Source organism: Corvus brachyrhynchos, unplaced genomic scaffold (assembly GCF_000691975.1).
Source record: "Corvus brachyrhynchos isolate BGI_N302 unplaced genomic scaffold, ASM69197v1 scaffold23, whole genome shotgun sequence".
Taxonomy (NCBI): Eukaryota; Metazoa; Chordata; class Aves; order Passeriformes; family Corvidae; genus Corvus; species Corvus brachyrhynchos.
Genome location: NW_008238983.1, coordinates 10,678,202 through 10,699,682, shown reverse-complemented (window position 1 = coordinate 10,699,682; position 21,481 = coordinate 10,678,202). Strand labels below are relative to the sequence as shown.

The 21,481-nt window shown below is 38.3% G+C and overlaps 1 protein-coding gene across 3 annotated transcripts in view; it reads right to left on the bottom strand.

Moving 5' to 3' along the window:
- SEMA5A (semaphorin 5A) overlaps positions 1 to 21,481 on the bottom strand; it is a 298,126-nt gene that overhangs the window by 216,454 nt on the left and 60,191 nt on the right. Inside the window, exons 2-4 of one of the 3 annotated variants that reach the window (XM_017738722.1) lie at positions 19,269 to 19,362; positions 17,727 to 17,810; positions 312 to 510 (exon numbers count right to left, since the gene is read on the bottom strand). In XM_017738722.1, the coding sequence (XP_017594211.1) occupies positions 312 to 444 (133 nt within the window). In that variant the 5' untranslated portion in view covers positions 445 to 510; positions 17,727 to 17,810; positions 19,269 to 19,362. Of the gene's footprint in view, positions 1 to 311; positions 511 to 4,439; positions 4,476 to 17,726; positions 17,811 to 19,268; positions 19,363 to 21,481 lie in introns of all 3 variants that reach the window. The other 2 variants (XM_017738723.1, XM_008637204.2) reach the window with 2 other exon arrangements.

Genomic DNA, 21,481 nt, shown 5'->3' with positions numbered 1-21,481 from the left:
ACTTCATGAAATTAAGAGTACACATGTAGAATTGGGCACTTGGAAAGGAATAACTCCATGCAACAGTACAGGCTGGTTTTAATCACAAAGGAAAATGAGTCACCCACATTTAAGTGATACATTCAGTTACAAATTCTGAACAAGCCTAGTTGTATTTAATTTCCATAGAATACAGCCCAGATTTTTATCTAACAGCACTGAATGCACCTATTTTTCTCATGACATTCTACATTAAAAGCAGAGGTTTCCATGAAGTGATTACACAATCTCCAGCCTAGTCCTGGAAAAGATTTTTGTCACTTACATCTTACCTCTGTATGCAATAATTGGATGCTCAGCTCTGTGGCAGTGGGTATCTTCTGTTGTTGTTGGTTCCAGTATTCCTAACACCCCAAGTCCTGCCAAGAGCAGTGTGAGGAGGCAGCTTCCTTTCATGGTGGTCATGCTGTCCTCCACAGCAGTCACTTCTTTTAACTATCTACTCTTCTTGCACTCATGTGGGAAAAGCACCTGGCGAATTCAAAGAAATTTATTTAAGAACAAGAGCAAACCACAGAAAAAATTAGACAATTCTTGACATTTAAAACACAACAATATTGCTTTCTTTCTGTGTAGCATTTGACTACTCAAAAGTATGCTGTCAGCTGCTCCTCTAATTACTTCACAAACCTATCATCAGTTACCTAATTTAGGAAAATCAATCTATCACCAAGCAGGATTAAAAAACTGATATTCATTACCCCCTCTTTTTTATTTTGTAACTTGTGGGGAAAAGAATATTCTCCAACATTTTTTATTTTATCCTCTTGGATAGAAAAAACATATCTAAATCATCTTCCCTGTTCACTTGGATCCACTGCTTCTTGCCCTGCTTTCCTCAGAGACGAAGGAGTGCTTTGACTTCTTCCAAGCACAAGGTAGAAAAGGAATTGTACCCTCATGTGAATGACTGCTTTGAGAGAACAACAGCCCTAGGGCATGTATTTTTTGCCTGTCTGTAGAGTTTGGATGTAACACCACAGAAAGGGGTAGGACAAGATTCACCTCAGTGCTTTGACACATATTTCTGCTTTATAGCAGTGAGGGTCACTGGTTCTGACACTGGCTTAGTCCCCATCCATTTGCCAAGACTGATGACAAGGCTCGGAATTGCAGACTCAAATGATGAAGACCCCTTTTTAGTAAAACTAAGCTACCAATCAGCAGTGCAATGGTTTTCATTTAGAATCAGAATAAAGCTGAAGTTCAACTCCCTGATCTTTTGAAACATCCAATAACCAGACACCTAAATAAGTAATAGAATATGTACAGTGTCAATATAATTTTAGATCCAACCCAGTTTCTTTAGTTTTATCACTAAAAACATTCCAAGCAGTAACAACCTCATCATACAACCCGAAAGAAACTTTCACCACTAGCAGCTTTACTGAGTCACACAGGCTTGCATGCTGATAACATGCAGATATGAGACATCACTGCCTTTCATGAGGGAAGACCAGAGATCTGAGACAGCTCCATAAAGGCAGAAAAGTCACTCTGCTAAATTATGGAGCAATTTAGGAAAAGAAAATCAGCAATTTTGACTTCTAATACATTTGATCTCACTGAATTATAGTGTGCTGTTTAATAAGGTGGAAACTTTCTATTTATGTAAAATAAACATCCTAAATGCATAAAACAAAGGGATGTTAATGCAAGGATACTCCACAATAACAGCAGTGTGTTTCAAAAGCTACACTCAGAAGGCAGGATGGACAGTAAACATTGGTCCCTAACATTACTAGCACCAGCCTTCATAAGAGAAACTGCTCTTCTCTTACCACCTTATTTTGCCATCTTTAGTTGCCTTCCAGCTTAGGCCTGGACACTTCTAACCCTCATTAATTTAAACTAAAATAAATACATCAAAGACATAATACATCTCAGCAGCACATTTAATAGTCAATTTTAGCTTCTCTGCTAAATTTTTTTCAGTCACTGAAAAAAAGGGGAGGAAGCTTCTAGGCAATTAAATTCATAGTCTTACCTTCCTAAGCAGTATCTTATGATGTCATGTACCAGTATGACTGTGGCCCTACAAATTGCTTGTGGCTCACAACAGGCAGTATCTGTTCATAGAAATTCTGGGTAGTGAAGCACGTAGTGCATAAAGCACTTGTTCCAATGTTTGATAGTCCATTTTCTGCAAGGTTGATATTTAAATGTATTATGCACTATTCTTACACAAATTCACCCAGTTTATGTGGGTTATAGCATTCCTATTCCTAACTTACAGATCATACAAATACACTACTAACAGCTACTTCTAATTCATATTTCTGTAAGATTACATTTGTACATTTAGGAAGCAAAATGAAGGTCTAATACCTTCATGAAGGTCTCAAAAGCTGTTTTTCCTTGCACACAGTACAGCAGCAAGTATCCCAACACCTAGGAATATAGTACTTTCATGTTATTAAAAAAAAAAACACCAAAAAAACACCCTTTTGTTTCTTTTAATTTTGAAAGTCTCAGAAATACTCATAAATGTGTGAATATAATGGAAAGGAATTAAACAAGAATGAAACATTTGTACTGAAATCACAGCTTTCTTTGTCTCCTTGGCTGTAAATGAAGCCCCATGGTCTTTATGTAACCAGGCTTCCATATCGCAGCCAAGTTTCAAAAAAACCCAGCTCTACTCAGAACACAACAGAAAGATAATCCCGTTTCTCCAGAAAGAAAGAAAAGCACCACTACTCTTCATCCAAATATTAAATATGTACACAGGTATGGATGCCTTGGTTTTCATTACAAAAAGGATGATTACCTTCATGGGACTAATCATGGTATTAGTAAGGACTAAGATGTAAATGTCAACAGGTCTGATGTCTTGTGCTCTGGAGGTATCGAGAGGACTCCTCCCTGAATTGAAATGTCCCCCCGAACAGAACTCAGTAACAGAAACAAAGGTTCCTTCACACCACCACCTTTCCTTGGTCTCTAAATCCATACAGTATCCTCTTTCCTATCAGACTACTGACATGCCATAGGTGGTCTCTGACACAGTTGTTTACATGTCATAGTCATGCTGTGGAAGAATTTTGGGGCCAAGGACTTTCTTCCGTACTAGCTGAACTCTTCCTCTCACTGCCTGCATCTCACATGGCAAAAACTGAGGCAGGAAGCACTCCTTTCTCTCAATCACAATATCCAAAGACAAGGAGAAAGGAGAAACAAAGAAGTGTGTGAATGCACTTGACAATATATCTCAGAAAAAAACAATAACAGTCTAAATTTTTCTCTACCTCAACCTCTAGCTGTTTAAATGCACTGCACTATTTTATTAATTTAAGTCTATTAGTGGTTTTAGATGTATTAATTTAAAAATATTGTTGTAGGGAACTGTGAGGAGACGCTTACTTGCAACAACTGAAAGGAGAGCCTTCAGAGGCCCTAACTGGCAAGAGAACAGTAAATCAAGGCACTAGATAGAAACCTCATCAAAAATTCTTTAAGTCACTGTCCACTTCATTACACAACTGCGTGCATGGAAGGAGAAAGGAGTTTGGAGACTGCACCTAATACACTGCTGGAGTAAAAAAATTAAAAATGTTTTTTTTTAAAGATCCCCAAACTAAACAAGCAAAACGAACCAAACAAAACTCCTCCCCCAAGAACCAAAAGACCCACACATCCCCAACCCCGACAAAAAATACAATTAAAGCCCCTCCAAAGAAACAAACACCTTCAGCATATACCCACAGCACGAAGCAATGAACAGACACCTTAGAAAAGACTTCAAAACTGAATCTTTTTCCACAGAACTTATAAGGGCGAGATTGCTCCCTTCTGTACACCCTTGAGTAAGGACCGCTGCGCGAGTTCCATCGCTGCCCAAGACAACAGCTGTAAGAGTGAGCCTGTGGAAGCACACTACACAGACCCGAAACACTGCAACAAGTCAGAAGGCTTGAAGCAGACAAAACAATCTTTCCTGAAATCACCTGTTCTCCTTACTGAAAGTGCAGCTTTTGTGCCAAGAAGTGATAGCTAGCCTGAAGCAATAAGACAAGGCAAGACAAGACAAAGCCAAGAGAATCCTAAACACGAAAAGATTAGGCTGGTTTCCCTGATTTCTGTATAATTTTCATATGCAAATCTCTCTCAACAATGACAATAATGGTCAGGTCAAAACTCTTCAAAACATATCCAAATAGTGACACTGACCAGCTTTATAACTATTGCTAAATATTTGGGGAGATTGTATATTGACCTGTTATTTGCATAACTTTTCCAGCAGAGACCTTTATTCAGACTTCAACAAATTGCATTCTACAAGTTTGTAAAACCACCTGAGGATGCAAAATGAAAATAAAGCAGAATAAGCAGCGCTACAATATGCAATTTATTTCAATATATTATTTTATTTCTGTATGTAAACGGTCTTGTGCACTTACTCTATCCCTCATTCCCTTTGTTTTGATCCAGCTTGCCTAGAAAAAACATAAAGACGAATGAGGCACATCAGGCAAAGGTTATATCTTACAAATGTAGCATTTGGTTTCTCCAACAACAGTATTTGACGAAGAAAAAAACAGCAATTCAAGACTTCTGTTTTAGCCAAGCCAAAAAAGACACCTATTGCTAAACAGAAAAAGTGTGCACAGCTAAGCAAAAGAAAGCTGCCACACTAGCTGCAGCTGTTCCAAAGAAAAGATGCTTTCAAATAATTATCTTTACTGATTCTGTAAGTGTCAGTTTAAAACTACACTTTTAGTGAAAGACGAAGTGAGCTTATGTCAATATAAGTATACTAACAGCAGTCTGGAATGTTTAAAAGATGCCAATTTCAGGACTGATTCTGAGTACAGGCATTCACAAGCAGGTCTGGGGTTTCTTTACACGCACACCAGTGTTTACTCTTGCAGATACTGCTCATGTAATTCGTTGCAGGAGACTCATTCCACTTTCCCTGGACACTTTGCTCGACATCTTAGTTTCCAAAATAGTAAAGATTTGAAAAAAAAAATTGCTCATGTGAAGTAACAACTCCAGATAACCTTTTTGCAGTAGCACAAACCTGGAAAAAAAAGTATTGAACTAATGAAACACACTATACATTACATGGGTTCATTAGAACAGAATTATGAATACAAAGAAAGATACTGTCCCATATTGCTACTGCACACACTTTAAAATAGTAATAATTATTTCATCTTTGGTGATGAAAATTTTATGAAAAATACCTAATTTGTCTACTGTATTGCTAGCTGTACCTTTGTTACAATTTATTAAAAGAAGAGAACGCTTCCTGCTGCAAGTGACAAGGAAACAGGGAGAACTGTTGTTTCCTCTTCACCAAAAGAAGGCCACACTGCTGGGTATATAGTAAGCATATAGACAAATCAGGAAAGAGAGTACCAGCACTCATATGCTCATAAAACTGGAGTACATTAATACCTCTACGATGTAGCTCAGTGCCTCTTTCTGTAATTCTTCTTGACTTGTTAAAACCAAACCCCTCAAACTCATACAAAACATTTGAGATGAAGATTGTTGGAGAAAGGAATATATTAAAAAGACTCTGTCATCACACCTACCAAAAAAAATAGCTAAATTCTAAGGCAATGTGTATGCTCTCAATTCACCAGTAGTGACAAGCCCTGGAGCCCAGAAGGAAAAAAGGTTGGAGGCCAGAAGCAGGCATCAAGAGGGCTCTTCCAAGAAAAACAACCACAAAAAACAAACAAACCCCCCCCCAAAATAAAAAACCAAAACAAAACACCCAAGCAATCGCTTTTACTGTAGCAAATCCTGTTTCCTGTCAAACACACAAAAACTCCCAAACCTATACCTCTTTATAGTATAATTACTTCGAAATAGATTCTTTACTCAGTATAGCTTCAGAAAAACAATTTGCCTATCAGTCAGATACACGATTAGATTAGAGCAACAGCTCAAAGATCACCTCACTCAACATCAAGATGAGACTGGAGGCTATAGATCTTCTTCAGTGAAATAATCTAGTTGTACACTATCACGTCTCATCACTGGACCCAGCAATGCAGACTGTTTACTATGCAGCAGAGTAGCATATTCTAATTTGTATTTGCATAAAGTGAGAGTCAGCTTCAATTAAAAAACTGATTACTGAGTTGCTTCAACTTTTAATACTGTCATTCATTTCTGCAGTGGCATGTATTTTAAGTTCTGCAAGAGCCAGACAGCCATCAGCTGTCATTGACTAACGCAGTCAAAAATCAATCCTTGAATTCATAGTGACATTCTGCCAAAAGACTGCTAATATCTGTAGCTGAGGGTGACAACTAATAAAAGAAGAATCTGTCATCAAAGCTAGTTCTCCGGCACTTCTCAAAAAGCTGATACTTGTGATTTGTTCAAAGGAAGCACTGCTTCAAGAACAGTGACCTGAGTGAAGCCAGGAGTTTGTAATAACACCTCGGAACTCAATTATCACATTGTGGGCTTCTCCGCCTCATCAGTGGGGTGTAGAGCCAGTGGACCACAGCTTCCTGAGCAAGCACAGGCCAACCCAGCAGGCCCACACAGAAGAGAACGACAGGCAACTTAAGGGTAGGAATAAAGTCAAATCAGCACAGACTAGGCCCAAGTTCCAGCAACATCTCAGCACTTTTTTCAAATCCTTTTTTTTTCTTAGCTATCCATTAGCTCCTCAGCCTTTTTGATATCCTCCCAAGGCACAGACTCCTACTTAAAGTTTCCTTCCACTCATACCTAGTCTCTTGTTCCAGTCATTGGGAGCACCTTTCCCCATGCACTGCTTGGGACGTCCACTGAACTGTGATCCTTAGACTGGCCATCAGAAATGAGGTGATAAAAGGAAGGATTCTCCACCTCAGACAAACTACAAAGCCTGCAAAGTTTTTCTTTTACAAAATATCTTTAATGGAAAAATAAAATGGTAATGATTGTTTTCAAATAAAGGTTTGAAAGGTGGAAGAAAAAAACAGAGGAGGTTTAACAGACAAAGGAAAGGCATGAAGTGAAAGAAAATGATCCAGGAAAGGATGGCAGTGTTAGCTAGGGCAGGAAAAGGAAATGGAGAAGGAAGAACTGAAGTGTCATCTAGGGCAGGAAAAGGAAATGGAGAAGGAAGAACTGTAGCAATTAAGGGATTGACACACATACCCCTGCATTTTATTTTCTCTTTTCTCTCTACGCAACACTTGCCTGCTCCTTTTCCAGTTGGTACTATTACTGACAAACCAAACACATTTTCTTAGGACCCAACAGACTGTCAACACCATCAACAACACAGAACACAAGCTGTTCTGTAGTAGAAACACAGTTTCAAGTGCTGAGAGTAATAGCAGTTCAGAACAGAGTCCATACCACAGGGTCCTGTTCATTTTTAAAAATTAAAGAGTTTCAAAACGGGGTCAGGAAGACCTTCAGAAAAAGGACCCATTGATAGCTATAAAATACCTAGAAACTCCCATTTTGCGGTGTGAAAATCCTGAGCCTGAAACTGCCACTATGTTCTGGAAAAATCCCACTAGCTGATTGCTGCGGTCTTACCCTCTTCCCTGAGCCACGTGCTGTCTGCTCCTGACAAAGACCAGATGCTGGGCTGGATGCCCCTCTGACCAAGCACAGCCATGTTCCCATTTTCTGCTAAGGTCTGAGTCTTGTACTGCAAGCTTTCCAGTCACAGAAAAAGTGAATTTTGAAATTTCACCAGTGAGAATTAGGAATCTGTGTGAGACCAGAGTCACAACTACAAGTAAAGCTGTGATTTAATTTGCATTAACAGTGTGCTGAAACTTCACTATATAAATACAAATACTCTTAAATTACAAAAAAGTTTCTGTTTTGAAAGCTGTCCAAAAAACTAAACAAAACCCACAAAAAAAAATGGTTTAGAAACATGGATTGATTGAACTAAAAGCACAAGTTCAGGACTGGAAGGACATCCATGAAACAGAGCAGCAGATGACAATGCACCAAGATAACCATAGGAAAAAATTAGCTTGGAAGAGAGAAGTTGTATCACTTGAGCAGAGGATGAAAAAGATTAAGATTAGAGTTGGATGAAAATTTCTGTCAAATCTTGAAGATGGATAAAAGTAGTTTCAAGCAAAGGCAAGGTTAACAGAAGCAGGTAAAAAAGAGGCAATAAGAAAGTAATTCAAGCTTAGCTGTTGCATTCTATATAAATTGGGAAAAGGCAACAGAGAGATTGGAGTCACATGTGTTGAATAATTAAAAAAGAAGATCATCACACCACAGATTATTGCTGTAGCCATCTGGACACACTTTTTATATTTGTAAACTGTACTGAAAAACATGCCAAAATTTGTACATGGATATAAAGAGAAACCAGAAGGAAGACAGTGATACAGCAATTTCAAATAGCTGTTTTTTTTAAAAAATATATATTCAACTTAAAACAGTTCTCTGTCATTTTGTGTATCACTGTATAAAAGTACTTGATAGTAGCTGGTATTTAGCTTTCATAGAAACTTAATATAATACATTTCAAATGTGAATCACCAATCTAAAGGACAAAATTCTACTGCTAAAACAACACTGTGAGTGGGTATTCTGAACATTATTACTAGGCAAACTTGCAAAATAAAGATTATATTAAGGTAGTTACTACTTTAAGGAACTGCTGGATGAGCTCCAAAGTGTCATGAAATTACTATTGTGACATCCTGCTTCAGTTGGACAATAAAGGCAACTTCATCTTCTTGCAGTGGGTTCAGTGCTGCAGTTCTTTGGTACAGTTTTAAAGGGCAGTGGGTATTAAATAAACACTTCTCAGCAAATGCATGGTGGTCACAGCTAAGACAACCAAACCAGGGGAGGAGAATAAACCTTTTATGGAAAATCCACTCAGCCCCATGGCCCCATTTGCAAATGCATTTCAGACTCCCAACTCCTCTCAACTTCCATCTAATTACCAGCTTTTGATTTGTTTCTTTCCATCAATAACCAATATATTCTGTCTTCACAGCAACAGCTTAAGTGACAGCAAAGTTTAGCAGACTGATATGAAGGACAGGGAGTGGTGAGGCAGCTCAGGCTCCCATCCCACATCACTGCTACAGAACAATTCTGTTCCCCACCTATTCATCTATATGTAGCTTTTCTATCAAAGTAAGTATTCAAAACACCTACTTATTTCACGAAGCTTCTGGATTCTTTCACCAGTTCTTGGATAAGCAATAGTGTATCAAATGGGATAGGTGGCCTGAACCATCCAATGGGTCAGTCTGCACTGATTATACAAAATGCCTAGAGTATCAGAGAATGACGGAATGGTTTGGGTTGAAAGGGACCTTAAAGATCATCTAGGACCAGCCCTGGTCATGGCGTCCCACAGGCAGAGACACGTCCCACTAGAGCAGATTGCGTAAGGGGCAAGCAGGCTACTACTCCACTTTGTTGTTCTTTAACAGTATCACTGCAAAGATGATGATTTAGATATTTTATACATCAACAAAATTTTCACTACACACTTACAAAGATTTAACACACAAATGAAAGCACTGTTTAATGTTTCCTCTAATTCCCATGACTATAAGCAAAGGGGGTTCCACCAATTCAAACGACACTCTTCCCTATCAGATCTTGCATATAGATCTCTGATTCAACTAGAACTGCAACAGAAAAACTGGACAACTCCCCTCAGTATCAGTTCTGTCTTCTGAAGATGTTCATCAGAAACACAGGAAACCCTGAAAAGCTATCAGAGTCCTGGAAAGGAGCCAGAAGGAAAAAAAAATATTTCTGCTAGATCTTTCTGAAAGTTCATCCACAGTTTTAGTTATTCACTAAATCCTGAAGTAAGATACAGGTATTTTAAAATTTCTGCAAAATATCAAGTTAATAAATCTTTCCTAAAATAAACCAGGTAAAATTAAAAACAATGGAAGGCACAAAGATTTTCAAAGACCATTCTACAACTAAAACATCCGATCCATCAGAGTTTGCAAAAACAAAAGGCCAAATTCTTTATTACTACAATGCTTATACTCAAGACCCCATGTATTCACATATATAGGTGTTACACATATGAGGAACATCCATGCACATGCCTGAACCTTGTCAGTACAAACTTGCTTATTTTTTATTAGATCCTAAAATATAGCATGACACACACAAAAAAAAAAGAAAAAAAAAAACAGGGAAAAAAAAAAGAAAAGAAAGAAAAAATCCTTCTAAGGAGAATAAATCATAATTTTATATTCTTCCTCCAACACAACAGTTAAAAATTTCAGTTCTATTTTTAAGTCTGTTTAAAAGTAGTAAAACTTGACTTGACACAATAGAAATCATATACTATCTGGTGTAATGCTCTTGATTAAGCTGTCAAACAACAAATAAGGAAATGTCAAATAACCTAAAGTTAAATGAGGAATGAATGGTTCTTGACATATTTGCTTCAATAAAGGGAAGCCTCTTGTGTGTTTTCTTCAGAGCACGCACTGTGCTGCTCTGTGTATTTGTGTCACAAAAATAATAAAATAAATATACTCTATTTTTTGCAAGTCTGATATATCCTCTTATTTTATTTAGATTACTTAGATTTCCATGTTTTATCTAATTCTTAATGATGACGCTCTTTTTAGTGATTTCCATTTACAAGCTTTCAGGAAAAAAATCTATTCCATAAAGTTATTTCACAAATTAACAATGTTGTGAAAATCCAATTTGTTTAGTGACATCTATCCCAATGGTTTCCCAGTGGCTGACAGCTTTCATCAGTCAAAGACTAAATTACATGAAGTGTCACTGATGTCTCCATCATATCCAAAATCACTTCAGTAGCTTTGCAGCCATCCTTTCTCATTTATCACTTTGGAATCTTATAAGCATACAGTATGTACACACAGATTGCATACATTGAAACATAGCTCTGACTGCTCCTTTTGAGGAATCTACACTTCAGAGACCAAATGTGTCAAGGTCACCTTGAGCTCATAAATAGAAACACATAGGATGATTACGTCTTTGCTGAGATTTTTCTAACAGTAAAGGCACAGATTCAGCTTTCTTGGGCTGCTTAGCTTGTATTTTCAAGAACCCCCACAGCTGATTAAAGGGAAACTTCCTGACCATCCCTTCATTTTATGCCAAGGCTGGATAACGTGTAGTCTCTAAGATCCTTAGCTGGTGCTGCCTGAGGCCACCAGGAAAACATATGAATATATTTTTGGGTGTGTTTTATGTATACAGCACACCCAAAAACCATACAGGACAGCCTGCACCCCTTTTTGTGCTCCTCTATGTCCATCCAGCCTTCCAGCCTTGTAGACCTCAGTTCCTCTCATTTTCGAGGTAAAAAAAAGATTCTGTCATCAGCAGAAGAGGGGATTCATTTAACCACAAATAACATGCTAAAACACTACCTTTCCTTTCCTGTATTTGCTTTTATTTCTTTTCTTCACCTGACAGTGGTACTAAAAATGCTCTTACAATATTAAGATCTCACAGTCTTCATCTCTTCTCCTCTTCTGTAATCCTTTTGCAGTTATATTCTTTCTCCTTTATTTACTAAGTCTCTGCTTTAATGTCATTTGCATATTGCTGCAGAAAGACTTGTTGTTAAATCTACTTCCAGTACAACAGTCCAAGACCAAATCTCTAGAAGGAATACCAAGGAAAAATGGCCATTAAATAAAAATATCAACCAACCAAACAAGAAAGAACCGTTGGAAATGGTCTCTATTAATGACACAAGGTAAAACACAAGTACAATAAAATATTTTACAAATAAACCCTTCTCTTTGGCTGTGGGTGTGGTGTTGAAAAGTCAGAGCAGAAAAGTGTCACTCTATGCAACAGTGATGCAACTAGATGCAAGTATCACAGGTATGAGAAGAGCCTGTGGAATCTATTGTTGGAATTCAAAATAAAGAGCCCAAAAGGAAAATGCTGAGGATTCAATGCCTTTCCACTGGGTACTTTGTGCAATAATAAAATGCGGATTTTGACCTAGAGAGGGGCAAAAAAAAAAGAGACTGGACACACAAAAACCCCACACCAAACAAGGAAACTTGCTTATATTGTAGGCATCTGGCCAAGTAAAAAGCTGGCAATTTATGGCAGTGTTAGGAAATGTGTAACTTGAGAAGACAAATATTGAAAATGCAAATGACACTCAACTTACCAAAGAGTAATAACAAACTTCCTAGCATGATGTGGTTGCTATGCTCTACCTCAGCATGCTTCACCCCAAAGAGAGGATGGGACTCTCTCTGGGGCACACAACTTCAGATATAGGAACAAATTCCCCCATCCTTTCATACGTGGCCAACTCTTTCTTCTGTTACATACCACTTTCACCATGATGCTGATGGGACAGCTGCAGAGTGACCTAGCAGAAATCCTAAATTGCTCATGTCACCATAATGCATTCTGTTTCTTTCACTATAGCCCTACCAATTTCTATAACTTTTACAGAAGAAATTCAGTGCAAAGTTCAGAGCTCTGCTTTTTAAAAAGACACAAACCTGTATTTATACCATAATGAACACATCATATAGAAAGATGTTGAAAACAGAAACTGAAACATATTGTTCTCACTGTGAAAAATCTTTGCAAACCTTCAGTGCTCTGTAAACAATAAATAACTGAAGCAGAGGTCAACTCATCAGGTTAACCATGAGCCGTGCTGCCAAGATAGAGAGTCTGCTCCAGCTAGGCTGTGCTAGCTAGGACATGGATTAACAGGGATTTCAATTTCCAGGGCTGTCAATCTTGCTTGTTTTCCAGCACTGGATTTCACCACATTTTATAAAGATACCATCTGAATCCGAGTGAAAAATAATTCAAACTGCTTCAGTGGTGTTGCCAAAAGGACTTCCAGAGCAAACAGATTATACATATTTTAATGCACACACTGCAAGTATAAAAATCTCTGTCGTGTGGGAAAAAAAATATATATAAATGCACCAAACTTGGATCAACAGAGTCAGCTCAAAACGTCTCAAAGCAGTACCCTTTTCTACAAATTCTTTTGACATTTTCAATCATCACAACAAGAGAAAGCATCCCCTGAGACTTTGGACAAATGAGAGATATCTGGAATAATTAAAGGCAGCATCTCTATTGCAAGCAGTGTGACCTGAAGGAGGGCAGTTGTGCCAGTGGGGGGGAAGCCTAACCTTACCCCTAGCTAGAATTTTAAGCATAAGAAAAAAACCAGAGAGATTAAAATTATAAATCAAAGACCATTTAGTTTCAGACCAGGTGTTAAAACCCTGCTTCTAGATGCCATTAATCTCAGAGATTTAACTGGCTTTAATGGGAAGAGTCTCATTCTCTGTAGCAAGACACAAAGATTCTTCCATTAGGCACAATGACCTCATCCATCCCTCTCTGATCCTTCTTCACCTCATATGCAGATTCAAGCACAGCACAATTCATCACTTCAGTACAAAGCTCTTTGCAGCTCAGTGATCTGCAGTTGTGTTACACACCAGGCACAAAATTTGTGAAAGAGAATGAAGCTCCTTCGACTTGGAAATTGCTATTGCTGCTTTGAAGCAATGCAGGTTCCTTGTAACAAAGAACTATTGCTAATGAGCTTTTCATTGTTGTGCTTCATTTGTTAAAATTCCACAGGTCCGGCACAAAGGAAAACCTCCCATCACTACACACACAGTGCCACAAGGAAGACACCAGAAGAGTTAGAAGCCCAGGAAGAAGAACTTTTATTCACAAATGGATGAGGTCAAAGAATTAGGTGGGTAGGGAAACGGCTGACCTAAGCAATACTTTAAATTGGTCATGATTTATGTTATATACCTCTTCTTCTTTCCCTTTTAACTGCTCTTATTCTGCAATTCCTATCCATTTATCTAAAACAACACCCTTGTATCCCCTCTTCCTGCAAGAAAAATACTCTTTCTTCAGGACTGTACATCACTATTTCAAATTTTCATATCATTTTTGTCTCTGCAAGTCTTGGCCATATTACTTAGAAATTCTCAGTCTCCATTTCAGTTTCTTTAGATTCATTTTTGCAAACAAATTTCATTTTTGCCAAGAGCTACTAACCTCTCTGACCTAACCAAAAAAAAAAACAACCAATTTTTCCCTCCATAATTTTTTTATTTCAAGTTCTCTTGGAAAACTTCCCAGAAGTACAGATACTGGTACAGGACGTTGGAATACTCTTTAATACTTTCATGGATCCATCCATCTCACATCCATAAACCACTGATAGAAAACCAAACACACCGTTTCTCTCATTCCCAGTATCTGCTCCTCTCTAAGCTCCTAAAATTCTGTTAATTCTTCAGAATTTTATTCAGTAGTTTCTCAATCTTTTCATTCAATTCCTTCAGATCAATCTACCTATTTTCCTCTAATCTTCTCCCACAACGATCTTTTTTCCAGTAGTCTTATCTGTTCCATTTCAACTGCTATCATTATGAAACACTGTCACTTTTAGCCTTTCCCCTTTGATCATGATAACTCCAACACTTTGCTTCTTGAGCTAATTTGCAAGCACAAAAATATCTCCAAATTTATCAGTGTTTTCTCATTCTCTTTGTACTTCCTTTAGGCTTTGCCATTTCATCTGGCTTATCTCTACCCTTGAAGTCTACTGTCTCTACACCAAAACAGGGATCACTAGAACTTTCAGATTGAGAAAAGGTGTTCTGGTAATTCCACGCTCCCTGACAGGCACTACAGACTGTACAGGGAACACAGTAAACAGAAAACTGAGATTTTTTGACTAAGAATTGAACTCTCAAAGAAACAGCTTGAACATATTAAAAAAAATTCAATTGTCATTTATCAAGTGCCAAAATAAGATTAAAAGTATTTATCTCACAATGAGGGAAAAGGCTCCAAGCTCAGTGGGAGAGCTCAAATTACATGACAGCTTAGCATTTTTTAAAATAATGTTAGCAACAGAGTTCTCTTCTGGGACTGTACCCTGCAACCTTACTGTTTATAAAATAGTATGTAAGAACCACCACAGTGGGTCAGGCTGGCTGTTTAGCCCAGCTGAAATGACAAAACCAACTCAGACAAAACATCCAGCCTGACTTCCTACTCTGTCTCCAGGAGCAGCTAAGAGCAGATGCTCAGAGCAGTCATATACAAAAATTCTCTTCCGCTCCTCCCAAAGCCCTTCACACTTTCCACAGTTTGCAGCTCCGTCACTTCCTTACCCAGATGTAATACCTTTGTTTATCACCTCTTTTTTTTTGTCTTCTATTTTTTTCCCACCTCCTTTTCCAACTTTGTTCAGAAGCACATTATACCCATGCAGCACACAAAGCATGCTGTGGCAAGAAATTTCAGAACTGACTTACACACTATGCAAAAAACCAAAACACTTCTTTTCCTAGCTTTAAAACTGTTCCCTGCCTGTTTCACCTCATCTCTTTTCTAATACAAAATTAGGCAGCACTGAGTATTCATTTCCCATCCACACACCTCACAGTTCCTTTAATTTTATACACACCTAGCATTAGCATCTGGCCACTATCTCTTTTCCAGTCTGGAAACTCTCATCTAGTTAGTTGTTCTTGCATGGATGCTGCTCCATGTATGAATTCTGCATCCTGCTGCTCTTCTTCATTCTTGTTGCCCTTTTCTGAAACTTTTCCTGTTCTACTCCATTTGTTCTGAGATGACAAGACCAGGACAGCACACCATATCTAAGATGTAAAACATCACAGATTTAGAAAGTGCTCTAATATTTTGATTTCTCTCCTTTCAGAGCAATTCCTGAAATAAATTTACTTCTTGATTGCTACTAAAGCATAGGGCTGATTTTTTCAGTAAATTGCTGCTTATAGTCTCAAGACCTCAAGCTAACTCAAAGTGTTTTAACATTACTGATCCTGAATTTCTTCCATCATTTTAATGGCCACTTGGTTTTATACTGTTCTTTTGCATTTTTTCAGTCGGCCCCCTTTTTTTTTACCTTCTTTCGTCCTTAATAACTTAGTTTCAGAAACAAACCTTGTCACCACACTTTTGTCTCAAGTCACTTATGAATATGAAAATACCCCTGGGCACTCACAGGGATATCTATGGAAATCCACTGGTGATTTCCAACACACTTTTCTCCTGAAGTTTTTTTTCCTTACCATTTAACCAATTATTTACACAGTTGTCAGTCCTCCTCCTTAACTTGTGCTTGTTTAGTTCCTTTAAAAAACTTTCAAGAGAACTTTGAATATGAAATACTTTTTCTTAAATTAAGTAGAACAATACATCCAATGATGTCTTTCATCTGCATGCCAGTTGTCTCCTTCAAAAGACCACAGCATTTTAGGAAGACTTGACTTCAAATCACAAAAATGCCAGCTAGGTAAGATCTCTGGGATTCATCCAGCTATCCAGTCTGACTAGCCACTAAAAGCCACAGAAGATCAGGTCAGCGGCAGCACTGTTCAACTAAGACTTGAAAGCTCCCCCCTGGGAGAGGTGCCATCCCCACCACATCCCCAGGTAATTTTATTCAGTGTTGCACTACATTCCTATGGAAAAAGTTTTTCCTACAATGCCAAATCGGAATACTTTAATTTGCAATCTGCACATTAACCTCCTGATATATGGTTTGCCACAACTAGGAACATTGGCTCTATCAGTGGCTCATCTTTGTAAGCATCCTTCAAGTAGTTGAAGGATAAAATTAACCAGTTCACCAGTTCTTAAATATGCTCTTAATCAGGCTTTTATTCACAGAAATCAATCCTTTCTCAGTATCCCCACTATAATACTCAATGTCCTTTCTAAAACAGAGATACTAATCTAATTTTTTTAATTAATCCACTCAGTTTAAACAAGAGGCCCGTTGGTTTTTAGATTCCCTGAGTCCACATGAATGCTTTCTGAAATACAGCATCAAATTAGACATCTCTAAGTATTCAACTGCTGAGACACTTAAAAGCAAGGGGCTGCCTACTGCAGTCTGTAGCTGGTCCATTTCACTCTACCATTCATAAAAACCTGGGTAAACTACATCTGGACCTGCTAAATTGAGAACATGCAATTTGTTCCAGAAAGGCAATCTCCTAAGCCTCCCATAAGAAGGTTTCCAAAACAGGAACCACCCCACACTTTTCAGTGGTGAGCACATGCACACAGGAATTACTCAGTTTTCTGCCATTGCTTTATCTCGGATCGTTCACTTCATAGTGTCATACACCGGCCACACAGACTCTTCACGCTGGCTTCCTGCTCTTGGTGTGGTTGAAAAAAGCATTTATTAACTTTCTGTTTTGCCTGATAGAGGAATGTTCTGGTCTTATTTCCTTCTCTGAACACAGACACAGCTTTTTTTAAGATGTCCTCTTGCTTTTAATAGTCTCCTCTACCTTGTCATTTAGCTATACAGGCTTCCTTTTCCTAAGACATTTTTAGACTGATGGTAAGCATTTGTGTGGAGCCTTCAAAACAGTATCCTGAAATAGTCACCTACAAACATGTTACTCTTACAGTTACCCTTTAAGTGTCACTTTAAACAAACATCCCCCTTTTTACATAGTTTCCCTTTCTGAAATTGAGCATAATTTAAGAGAGGTAAGATGAGAGGAGAATTGCATGTTCTTTTTCTTCCTCCCATTTCCATTTGTTGAATTTCCTTCGCTTAGGGAAAAGAGAAAGGCAGAACAACTGTAATGGTCTACAAAGTCACATCACAAGTCTTTTTTCCAGACATCATCTTACAATCTCTCCATGACATCATCTACTGACTGAACAAAATGAAGTCTCTTACCCACCTTTTAGTCACCATCCCTCTGTAAACACGTACTGCCTCTGTTCAGCATTTGTGCAGAGCAAAAGTGGGTCTACCTTGAAGGCTCCTAGGAGTTAAGGAAACACAAAAGAGAGATAATAGATAATGAGGAGACAGCTCATCAGCAATTCTCAGACATTTATTGAAGACATAAAACATGTCTTTCAAGTCAATAAATTAGAAATGTAAGGCACTTTAACAATACAGTGTGAACAAGAACCAAATGGAAAGAGACAGGAAAAAAAAAATCATTCTTTAAAATACCTGGCAGTTTGGGATGAGAATCAGAAGAGGAATACTTGCTGCAGAATTACCGAAATCCATGAGATATGAATTTGAGAAAAATCCTTACTATAAAATTTTGCCTTGGTGCCTTAACACCACTAAAATTAAACAGGTCAAATACATGGACTTAAATCTGTCCCTGAGTAAAATCCATGACAAAATTCAGATGGGTAAAACTTTAGTATTCTTCCATCTTTCCACAAAAGATAAAGTTCAAGAGAAAAATGCAGTTACTGTCTAATATCTCAAAATAATACAAAGGGCATTTTCAAGAAAGAGATGCATCATTAAGCACATTTCAAGACAATAACCCATCTTGTAGGAATGACAAATACAATATAAATATTTAAAAAATTATCTTGCTTTTTTATTTATTGAAACAAAGAAAGCGTTTCTAATCAATCAAGTGCTATCTCTACTTGAAACATGAAGACAGGAAACATGCAGCAGTTTCCGGCTCTCAACACCTCAAGAAAACGGCACTTCACAAGAAAGAACAGTAGTACTCTGTCCAGTTTAAGCATTCATTTCCTAGATTGACAACGTCTACGGAGCAGAAAAAATACACTAGCAATCAACAGTTCACCCTTGAACCTAAACAGAGACACGAGGCAAAAAAGGAGTCATTGTTCCACTCTGTTTACTCACTTATATGAAATGAGTGTACTAGATGACTAGAAGTGTTTGTGATTTTTTTCCAGTGCTTTCTTGACTTATGGAATATGGGGAATTATAAGATAGAATTGGGTTGTGAGCTGTAAAACCTGCCTGCAGAGGCACATGGCAGCACAAAGAAGCACATGGCAGCACACAGAGGCTTGTCCCCACCGGTCCCTGGGGGAGGAGGTGTCACACAGCAGACCCCTACGAAGTGTGTTGGTGATGTGGCAACACAGGATAGGTCACGCCATGTAAGGAAATACTGTGCCTTAGAAAAGTGTATAAAACCAACTCGCTCCTTGGAATAAATGATTCAGATTCCCTGCTGGTCTGGGTCCATCATTCAATCACCGACAATGGAAGTCTCAGGAAATCTACCAAACGCGTAAGGTTAAAATGCTTGGAAACATCTTACGAACAAGAAGAATTCCCCAGGTTAGACAACAAAGATTCAGATTTATGTTTACCACATCAAAATTTCCCAAGAATCCCATTCTCCCTATCACCAAGTACTTCAGATTATAATTTACATGTTTTCTCCTAAATTAAGAATTTATATCATATGTGCACATATACACACCCTTCCGTGAAATTCAGTGACGTCAAACTCTGCTGTAGAAGTTACCAAAAGCAGATTTAGATGGTCTTCTCCATGCCATAGGGATCAATCAAAGCTAAAGGACAGACAGTCACTTTCAGTTTCATAGTCCAAGGTGGTAGGAGAAGCTTATATTTTCAACAAGACATTGCATTACCTTTTCTTTGCCTCCCACTTTTCAGAAAGGCAAGGACAAATTTAAAACTTGGAAGAGGACCAAATTCTGCTTTTCATACTACTACGTACCAAAGAATATTCGAACACCTCAACACTCAAACTACCCGTCACCAGTGCATGTTGATGACAAACTACTCTGAGACATTCAGTCTGTCAAGTAATTAATTATAACTGTTACCATGCAGTAAGTTCTACAGACAACTACAAGCAACCCATCTCCAAGATGCAGTGTGCTAGTGATTTATGTATGCTCTCACGACACCAGAATGAGCAGCTGAATTATTAGACTCTGAAATTATTAGACTTCTGAAAAGAAGGCTATATACACCTCAATTTTCCTAAACAAGCCTAACAGTACCAGTGCTTTCTACAACCACTTGAACCTGACCATTGTCCCTCCACCACTCACTTCACAATTCTTATTTCTACATAAATATACCAGATTTTATTTGACCAAAATAAAAGCTATAGCAAGTTTACTTTTATTCTAATCTTAACAATTGCCTAAACAAAACTGGAAAGCGGAGTATGAACCTACCGTATTGATTTAGGGAAAACGTGCACGCACATAAAAACTAATACATAAAGGTTAGATTTCTACAGATTCACGTCTTCCTTCCCTTACACTTCTTCATATGGCAACCCTGCTGCTCCTATGACTGTGGTGGCACTCTCATCAAGAACAACACAGTACATGCTGTGGGTACGGTAACACCAGAAACTAGCCTGAGTATTCACTAATTTAAGCTAAAATTAGGCTAACTCAGTCTACACGGCCCACACCAAACCTGTCTTACAGAAACTGTAAATAAAGTCACCAAAATTAGAAGTCTAACTGCAAAAAAACCACATCAATTATTTTACTGGGAGGTATGCAACCATGGTTTAGTTTCCTTTTGCTTTGGTTTAGTATCAGTTGCTAAAGCAAAAAGGCTGGTGTGGCTTTGCCTCATGCCTCTGTCTCCCACTCTTTTTACTTTCCTTTCAAAATGAGCACTGGAACTGATGATCAGTTTCAGTCTAACACAAAAACTTCCATGAAAATGGTCAGGAAAAACAACAGACAAACTCACTTTCCAAACAGCTGTTTGTCCCTACTCTCAATGATAAACACAGGTACACAAGAGGGGAATTCAGCCATGATACATTTTATTTTCCAGAATCCCATTAATTTAAAAGAATGGGACAGCAGGGCAGAGGGTGGGACTTGTGCAAATGGATAAAAATACACATAGGTGTATATTAGTGGAAGGTTTCAAGAAATCTTCACAAGGTTTAAAGCTAAACACATGTTTTCCTGCTGCTGATAGGATATGGTACTAAAGTCACTGGTATGACCAAGCTGCGTGATTAAATCTGGCGGAGCACACACGCAGTTACCACCTTCACTGTTACATGGGTGCAGGCACTGTGCTCACACCTCTCTACTATACTTGAAAAGACATTTGGCTACACACTGAACTGAGCAAAGAAATAATCACAGCATGTCTAGACACCATGACAGAGAGAAGCCTCTGCACACTGAGGCTTCCCACTTCTGCTGTAGCTGTGTGGCACTGCTCAGGCAGTGTGCCACAGCAGAACCTCACCTCACCCAGTCAGCTGAGAGCTTGCCCAGGCACTCAAGATCTTCACACAGCACCTAATGTCAACCCCTGCTCACCTCGCAAGACAAAAAAAGGACACCAGTAGGATAAGATCATGCCAGCTCCACATCATCTCACCAGCCAGCCTCAGCTTTTGCTCCACAAAGTTGACAACCTGAGTTAAGGAAGCTGCTCCAAGTGACTTTGGCTGATGTTGGAGCTAAAGTAGAAGTGTCAGGAACACCAGGTGGATGGGGTTTTTCCCCACTTCAGTATTCTCACCATCTATGCACAGGAGAACTGAACAAATACAAGTAAACTTCACGTACTGCTATTGAACACATTTTTGCTTGTGTTGATATCTGGCAAGAGAGAAAATCTTGTCAAAACTGAAACTGTATCAGAACTGAGAATGAGAGAGGAAAACAAGAG